Below are 9,135 nucleotides of genomic sequence, written 5' to 3'. Positions count from 1 at the left end.
ACAAATGGTATCAGAGCCAAGTTGTAACACCAGGTCATGTAATACTGGAGCACCATAGGACGTGGCCCTACCGAGGACGTTAGGAGTTTAAGAGGAAGAGTTTGTATCACTCCGGTCCCATATTGGGAAGAGATGAATAGCTCACATAGAGTGAGTGGTTTATAAAGATACTCACGGGGTACTAAGTCTCACATTACCTAGTTATTAGGTGAAACTGGGCTTTATAAGGGATTCTAGGAAACCTCCAAATTGACTAGTCATTTTGGAGTGATACCGTAATAGCGTAGATGTGGCTAGCTCTTTTCCTTGAGTCGTTATAATAATCATCAATAACCAAACCAAAAACATAGATTCTTTAGCATAAGACAGAACGGTTTACATGTATGATTACACTTAGTCATAAGAACCAACTTATGGACAACCTTGGCCACATAGAAGAGTTCAGATTCAAAAATTAAGAGAAAGTATTTGATCATAACCGTTTATGATCAACTATCAAAAAGTGTATTTGATAGTTGATCAAAAAGTGGGCATTTGGCAAAAGAAACCCCACCACATGCTAGACATGCACACAAACAAAGGGGCAAAAAAGAAGAGTGATTGGTGCACAACATTTACACAACCACTCACATTGGTGGGACCGCACAACATATACACAACCACTCACATTGATGGGACTCAGATACATGGGTCCCACCAATGTGAGTGGATGTGTAAATGTTGTGCACCATTTGGTTGTACAAAATCATTTTCTGACAAAAAAAGCCCCACAAAAGCCACATAAATTGCAGATCTAGAAAAGTCCCCACTTTTTAAAGATTAATAGACAACACACTTTTTTTTAACCATCTCCGATCTCCATTTAAAACACTAAATGGCATATCCCAGACCCATCGAAACTCACAAATTGCAGATTCATTTTCAGGAGGATGATTTAAAAAATTGCGAAGAGAAGAAGGTGGCTTACTGCGTGTTGATTTCGGTGGTGCTCCAAACACGAGTGAAGAGTGAAGAGTGTCGATTCTCGGTGGTGCTTCGGAAACGACTTCTCCAGCAGGGATTACAACGATGGTACATTACCAAGAGATGGAAGGTGTGCGCTAAAGATGGAAGAAGAGGAGCGTGAGGAAGAATAGAACGAACGGATGAGATGTTGCAGTGAACGGTCGTGGTAAAAATTGGGGATAAGTTTAGGTGAAAGTTAGTAATGGGATCTGACGTGGACGTCTACCTGGCTTAGTAAAATGACGTGGAAAAGCCATATTGTGTTTCCCAAAAGTCATAAATAAAATAATACGCATGTCGCGTTTTTATTGGGTCTGACGTGGCAACCTAATAGTTTCTGCAAGTTAGTGGACGAAAAATGTCTTCATGGAGTATTTTTTAATTTCGCCTACCACAACTAACTTTTATATCGCAGTGAGTGATTTGTAAATTAGGACAACCAAAAGACCAATTTTGCATTTTTTTTCCCTATAAATAAACGTAAATTAAATTATATAGACATAAATCAAATATAAATTTGCCTTGAAGTTGAAAATATGCATCGAAGACTCTATCGCTAATATGTATAAATTATGAGAGAGACACCATGTGGGATACTGAACTATGCTATGCCATTGGTTCTCTCCCATATTCTTTAATTTTTGATCCCCTTATTAAATACAATACACCTATCAATAAAAAAAAAAAAAAAAAAATAAAGTTCAATGTAATCCTACACCATTAATTTATTTTTTTTTAATAATTTTTAAAACATGGTTAATGGTAGCATAAAGCGAATGAGTCTTAAATTACACTACTTAAGATTGAGTAATCTAAAGATTCCCTCCATTCAACTACCCTCGCTTAATCAATTCCTTCCCAATTTGAAGGGCATGTAGCAATCAACCACTCGTTAATTTTTCTCTGTAGAAAATGTTTTTAAATTACCCTTATTTTAAAAGTTTGAACAAATAGAAAGATATCAATTTAATCATGTAATTTATATTCTAATACTTCTTATATGTGTGATCAAACTCTCTCTTAATAAATGAGATCCGATATGTAAAATATTTAATTAAAATGAGAGGAGAATGGCTGAGACAAAGTAACTTAGGACATTTGCTTTAATACTATGTTAAATCACCATTTATCTGAAAATGTAAAACTTATAGAAATGAGTAAACTCAATAATTTAATTAATATTATAACAATCTCTCTCACGCCTGGGCTCACAGTCTTCTTCAACAAGTGAGGTCCAACTAGGGGTGGGCGTGGGTCGGATTGGGCCGGATTTGCATGTCTTTCACAACCCGCCTTTCAGTGAACGGGTTTGAAAATCAAGATCCGCAACCCGCATGATGAATGGTCAACCCGCTGGGCCTCGAGTAGCACGGATCGGGACAGGTTCATGCAGCTCGGATATTCCTTTTTTATTTTTTTTTGGACCCAAAACCAGAAAAATAAATCACAGTCCTGTTAACCTAGTTCAGAATTTGAAAATCTCAATTGAATCAACTTCACCAGCAAACAAGAACAAGAAGAAAGAACCAAAATTACCAACAAACCCAACATCAAAATCAAAACTTTTCCAATAAAGGAGTTGTGACTCTTATAGTTTTTTGGGGGAAAATTTGATGGTATGAGTATAAAGGGACTATGGGGTGGGGCGGGTGTGCGGGTGGGGAAAAATTTAATATCGTAACCCGCCCCATAAATCAAGATTAGCATATTTAGGGTCTGCATTTTTTCAGGAATGTCTTATAATCGTTATTGACGGGTCGGGTTGGTGTGGGGTGGGGCGGTTTTTTTGGTACGGGTGGGTTTTGCACACCCCTAGGCCCAACATGTGCAATAAATAGCGAAAGAAATAGAAAATGGAGACAAGAGAATTTTGTGGTGTTTCGGTATTAGACACCTATGCTCGCCACTAGGGAAGAGCCCAATAGGGCTACATTTAGGCTCTTAGAGCATTCTCAATGGCTTAGCCATTTTTCAATGCAAAATAGCTAATCAAAACATTATTTTGCTAGTTTAGCTTACAATTTTTCAAAACACCATCCAACGGTTTATCTATGTTTCTTCTCTATTTTAGAAAAATTTATGACCCCACTCTTTTTTTTTGGAGACTTCTCTCGACTCTTCTTTTCTCTCTCGTCCATAAACTCTCCAACAAGTGCGTGTGTTCGCCAGAAGGGAGGCAAAAGTCTCCCCTCCCGGCGCTGGTCTTCCACCTAGTCCTTATGGACTAGTGTGACTTTTGTTCACCCCACTGGTTTCCAGTTGTGGGTGCTGTTGTTCTCCCAACCTCTGGGTTGTGGAGCTTTTGGTCCTCCCGGTTAGATTCGGTGGAGGTTGTTGTCCTCCTAGCTGTTGGGGCTATGGAGCTTGTTTTATTTGCTTTGTATTTTGTGTTTTTGTTGTAGAACATCTCTTTTGAGACGTCCAAGGGGAGTGACCGTTTTGTGATTTTTCCGGCCATTTTTTCGAGTAAATCTGAGCTGATACGTCAAAAATATTGCAACACATCCACTTTATTGTTGCTCGCCGTCAGCCTCTGATTTCGCCGCCTCAACTATTGGCGATGTTTGACCTCCATGCTTGGAGTGTGGCTTGCACGCGTCATGGTTGGCGCTGCGTGAGGCCCACGCTCCATTTTTTCCGGCCGGGTTGTTGGTGTTTTCACTTTTCAAAACGGTTGGTGTTCGACTACAATAGGGGACTCCCGAGGGTGGCGCATATGATACACGCGCCGGCGCCAGGGTGGTTTTTTGCCTTTACCGGCTCTGAGTTGTGTTTCTGCTTGTGTTTTTTTAACAGTTTACCTTTGTAATTTTCAGACATTATGAGGATCTGTTTAATGGCTTGAAAGGTAGATCTGCTTCTCTTTCTTTGTGTTAGGATGTGCTTTATTGTTAAGAGATGCTTAATGTCTGCTCCTTGTTATGTTTATTTATTATCTGAATAGCTGTTGTTTTTGTATATTCTTGATCTTTGTCACAGTCTACCGTCAGTAGATGCTTTAAGTCAGGATTTTCCTGATTTAGTGGGTGGAGATTCTTCATCTCTAGTCACTGTGATGGCCTTCAGGCAGTGAGATTTCGTTTTTGGGCATTGTATTAGCTTTCTGTGCTTTTGTATTTGTGTTGGCTTTTGGCCAAGTGTAATCCCTTCTAAGGCTCATTTTCAGTAATGAAGGTTCATTTTCTTGTGTTAAAAAAAAAAAAGAAAAAAAAAATTATTACCCATTTCATAAATGAGACGAAATCAAACAAATGAGAGGCTCTTGCCCATTTCACAAATTAGAAAAAATCAAAATGGCTAATTCGATGAGAGGGCCTTTTAAGCATTTGCTTAGCCATTTTGGCTAAAAGGAGGAAATGTATAATTGGATGGGAGTGCTCTTATTGCTTGATCTTTAAAGTACAAATGACCCATATTTATAGAGAAAAAGTGGTAGGTGAAGACGGCTAGAGAATAGATTATGGAGATCAAGAATTCAAGCTACAATTGAAGTTTATTATCTAGTCACAGTTAAAGACTATCACATAACTATTCAAGAATCTAAGTTATAGTGGAAGTCTATCACATATTCAGTGAATATCTAGTTACAGTTGAAGTCTATCACCTAGTCACTGAATACCTAGCTACAGTTGAAGTCTATCACCTAGTCACTGAATACCTAGCTACAGTTGAAGTTTACCACCTAGTCACTGAATACCTAGCTACAGTTGAAGTCCATTACTTAGTCACAATTGAAGACTATTACTTAGTTGAAGTATACAACCAATCACAGTTATGTGATAGTCTTCAAATATAACGATGGGATAGACGTCAATTGTAGCTAGGTCTTCGGTGACTAGGTGATAAACTTCAATTATAACTTGGATTCTTGAACTCCGTCATATATTATCTAACAAAGGCGATACATATAAAATTATTTGATTACAATCAAACCTAATGATGAAAAGTTCAATAAGGAAAACAAATCAAAATAGAATATGAAAAATTCTCATATTCTAACATCCCTTCAAACTAGTTTGGAGAGAAAACAAATTGATATAATTTTTTTCTTGCTGAATTTGATCCAGTGCGGCAAGAATCAAAATAAGAGTGTGAGCTCGACATTCAGATCTGTTGGTGACAATTAGATGTGTTGATGAACTAGGTGTGTATCTTGTGTGTCACAAGCGACAACTTTGATGTGAGCGTTGATAAGGCCATATTTTGGTGTGACTTGTAGCCAAATCTGGTTGTGAAACCAGGCTTTGAGAATTTGCTTATGTTGGTGGCAACCAGCGGTTGTTGGAGACATTAGCCGAAGGTATCTGTCGGACAATAGCCAGAGATGACGGCCAAACATCGGTCGAAGGGTGGCTGGAGATGGCGGTCAAATGGTGGCTAGAGAGGGTTGTTGGAAGCGGTAGTTGTATAACTGGGCCAAAAATTGGCCAAATTGGGCCAAGTTGGTTAGAAACACTAGGCCAACTTTGGGCCGACAATGGGCCAAATTAGGCAAACTATGAGCCGAAGACATGGTCTATTATTGGCCAATTATAAGCCAAAGACTTGGCCACTTGAGCCAAAAGATACAGCATACTTGGGCCGAAAGAGAGGGCCACTTAGGCCGAAAGACAAGGCCACATGGGCCAACGAAGACAAAAGATTTGAAAGGGTTGAGTTCTTAAAAAAGTGGTTTTGGTACCCTATTAAATTACTATTTATTATATTCTAGTATCAGTATTTTAATTGAAATTGGCATAGAATCTTAAATTATTGTTAATCACCCTTTAGCCCCCAAAAGGCAAAAAGCTTCTACCACGCAATAATTATTAGTGACACTGACTTTGGTTTGCCCAAGATTCTCACTTCTGTCTCACTTCAGTTTCACTTCTCATACTCCCAAAACCAACCAACAATGGCTGCAAATCCTCCTCCTCCTCGGGCACCACCTGAAAACGAACCCTCAGACCTCCCTCAAGTCCTAGTCCTGAAACCACCACCTGTCCTCAACGCTTTCTGGGACCATTTCACGAAAAGGTTCCAAATTCTCAAAGTGTGGGAGTCTCCACTCCCTGTAGACCAATTCTTGGCCACCCATGCACGCTCAATTCGGGCCCTTCTATGCGCCGGCACCGGCCCTCCCATCACAGCTGAAATTATACGGCTGCTCCCGTCGCTCAGGCTCGTTGTCACCACTAGCGTCGGCCTCAACCACATCGACCTGACCGAGTGCCGGAGGCTTGGAATCGCTGTAGCCGATGCTGGAGATGTGTTCTCTGAGGATGTTGCGGACATGGCGGTGGGGCTGTTGATTGATGTGCTGAGGAAGGTTTCGGCTGCTGATCGGTATGTGAGAAAAGGGCTTTGGGCTGCTAAGGGGGATTACCCACTTGGGTCTAAGGTCTTCTTCTCTAGACTTAAAATCTCTTATACGTTTTCTTCAATTTTCTCTTGCAAATTCTGATGCTCCGTGTGATGCTTATGATGTTCAATGAATCAACCTGCAATTGAATTGATCTATTTATGTTCCTGATTCTATGTGGTGCTTTATTTTACGCTTACCCAAAGAAAGAAAAAGAAAAATTATTGCTTCTTTTATTTATTTTCTGTGAGATGAATAAATTTTATCCTATCCTCTGGTGATGACGGGTAATTACAGTTAGGAGGCAAGCGAATTGGGATTGTTGGATTGGGAAGCATTGGCTTCCTAGTGGCAAAAAGGCTTGAGGCCTTTGGTTGCAGCATCTCATACAACTCGAGGAAGAGGAAGGTATTTGTGTCGTACCCGTTCTATACAAATGTCTGTGAGCTTGCAGCTAATAGCGATGCCCTTATTATATGTTGTGGATTGACTGATCAAACCCGGCACATGATTAATCGGGAAGTTCTATTGGCATTGGGGAAGGAAGGAGTCATTGTCAATATTGGACGTGGAGCTATTATTGATGAGAAGGAAATGGTGCAGTGTTTGGCGGAAGGACAGATTGGAGGTGCCGGTTTGGATGTGTTTGAGAATGAGCCTAATGTTCCTAAGGAGCTCTTTGCATTGGATAATGTTGTCTTGGAGCCGCACTTGGCTGTCTTTACACCAGAATCTTTCAAGGCTTTGCGTGATCTAATGATTGGGAATTTGGAAGCTTTCTTTTCTAACAAACCCTTGCTCTCTCCAGCCATAGATGAATGAGTAATGGATTCAGTTCGCAGGTGCGTTTCTTAATCTTTCTCTGAAGCATTCTGACTAAGGCTCTAGTTTTGTGGAAATGATTTTCAGGATGAGTGCATTGGTTCAGTTTTATAATTCATTGTACAAGCTCTGAACATAGATCCTCTTCATTGGGACTGAAATTTTTTCTCATTGGGTAATTTTCATGTGACATGTTATACTTACTGAAAAAATTGCTTTTACAAAACTGATAGCTCTGTTTTGTCTGATACACAAATCAGTCATTATAATTCACATTATTTGTTTTGCTGTCTTTCTTGTGCATCCTGATTAAGCCAGAAACATGTTGCAAAATGGAGCCTAAATTGCAAGTTTGTTTGATCCCTTTGGTGATGGATACAGGATATAGGGATTGGTGTAGTGAAGAAGTCAATGTTTGGAAGAAAAAAAATGAGCTATTGTATTTCTAAGATTAGGAGCATGCAGTACAAATTCTGGTCGTGTTTAATAGGCGGATGAAGTACTAGCGAAAACTGCTCTTAGATATTAGCTATATATTACATTCAGCAAGGGTTCACAAACTGCACAATTAGCAGTGTGCCTACATAAAAAATTATTCAAGCAGAGTATTTTGGGCTATAGAAGATGTTTTATAACGAAGTGTTTCCAGCAATGGGGAAGGAATGAAGAGTAGTCAAAACACAGTATTTTGGGGTATATCTGATGAGAAGGAATTTGTTTGGTGATTTGTGCAGTGAGAGATTGGAGTTGCTGGTTTGGGTGTTGTCCTGTCACCAAAGATCTGTCTTTTAGGGTGGAATGTTTCAAGGTTCTGTAATTCCAAGGAGGAGTTGTCACCAAAAAGTTGCTGGTTTGGGTGTCGTGATTTGGAATTCCAAGGCTTTCTTCTCAAATAAATCCGTACTTTCTCCATTTGTGGAATCCAGCATTTTCTGGAGGATTTTCTTCTGCATAATTCGCATGTTTCAATAGTCTGTCATTACACAAGCTCTGGTCATAAGCTACTTTGGTAGGCACTTTAAACATTATTCGTCTCTGTAGAATGGCAAATTTAGTGTGTGGTACTTCTAGCAAACTGTTTATTTATTTATTTATTTTCACTTTTTCCTCCTTACGATTATCTTTATTTCTTTTTCCTAGCGGATAATTCCCACAGAAATCAGTCACACAAAAGAGTCTTGGTAATTTTGTTTGCAGAGTCTTCTGGATGGGTGCAGGATATACAAGATTGAGGTAATTAAAGTATATGTAAGGATGAAGAAAAGATGCAATATTATTATTTTGGTAGTACTATGCATGTAGGCGAGACACGAGAGATTGAAGCTTGGGCTTGATTAGAAGGTTCAGACTATTCATTACATTCATATATCGTTTGCAGACTGACCCATATTCTTGAATCCCCCCCAACCCCCCCAAAAAAAAAAATGTTGCAAAGGGTGGAAGAAAGACAAGAGAGCCTACAGACACATTTAAATGCAGCTTCTGATCATGCTAGTTTGGCTGAACTTGTTTAGCTTGGCGCAAGCATGTTCTGTTTGAAAGATTAATATGAAAAAAAACTATTTGGAGTACCTATGTTCCCCACTATCTTCCATTATTGCTCATCATATGCAGTTTGTGACTGGCATTACGTTCCTTTTGGATAAATCTTTAGAAAATCTGCTTTGGTTAGATATGTAGTCTGTGGCTTTGTTTCAAAAGCAAAGATGAATACTCTGACATGAATCTCTTCGTATGGTCCAGTCGTCAACTTGATTAAAACCTGATGTAACTCTCATCATAGAATAAATTTGGCATTTTCTACGTACTTGAGGCATTGGCGTGAGGCCTTCCAGAGGCCATTATGTTTCAAGTATATATGAATCTCACTTTCTGCACCATTGGTTTTGCAATATATATATATATAGAGGAAAATGCTAGACTTCCAATTATTCTACAATTCTAAACAATGCTTTGACATTCTCAGT

At 39.2% G+C, this 9,135-nt stretch overlaps 1 protein-coding gene across 4 annotated transcripts; it reads left to right on the top strand.

Annotated features, from left to right (window-relative positions):
• Positions 1-5,790: 5,790 nt before the first annotated feature.
• LOC133864323 (glyoxylate/hydroxypyruvate reductase HPR3-like) lies at positions 5,791-8,739 on the top strand. Of its 4 annotated transcripts, none has more exons than XM_062300614.1 (3): positions 5,791-6,385; positions 6,644-7,188; positions 8,366-8,739. In XM_062300614.1, exons 1-2 carry the CDS (start codon positions 5,900-5,902, stop codon positions 7,166-7,168), a joined length of 1,011 nt encoding a protein of 336 aa, XP_062156598.1. In that variant the 5' UTR covers positions 5,791-5,899; the 3' UTR covers positions 7,169-7,188; positions 8,366-8,739. The 4 variants fall into 4 exon arrangements, with proteins under 4 accessions (XP_062156598.1, XP_062156601.1, XP_062156600.1 ...); XM_062300617.1 differs by lacking the exon at positions 8,366-8,739 and adding an exon at positions 7,487-7,890; XM_062300616.1 differs by lacking the exon at positions 8,366-8,739 and adding an exon at positions 7,550-7,889.
• Positions 8,740-9,135: the final 396 nt, after the last annotated feature.

Source organism: Alnus glutinosa, chromosome 3, assembly GCF_958979055.1.
Source record: "Alnus glutinosa chromosome 3, dhAlnGlut1.1, whole genome shotgun sequence".
In the NCBI taxonomy this organism is placed as follows: domain Eukaryota; kingdom Viridiplantae; phylum Streptophyta; class Magnoliopsida; order Fagales; family Betulaceae; genus Alnus; species Alnus glutinosa.
This window is presented reverse-complemented; position numbering and strand designations above follow the sequence as displayed.

Coding starts and splice junctions, on each gene's coding strand:
- LOC133864323 (XM_062300614.1), top strand. CDS start 5,900: ATGGCTGCAAATCCTCCTCCTCCTCGGGCACCACCTGAAAACGAACCC. Junction 6,386..6,643: donor ATTACCCACTTGGGTCTAAG/GTCTTCTTCTCT, acceptor GGGTAATTACAG/TTAGGAGGCAAGCGAATTGG.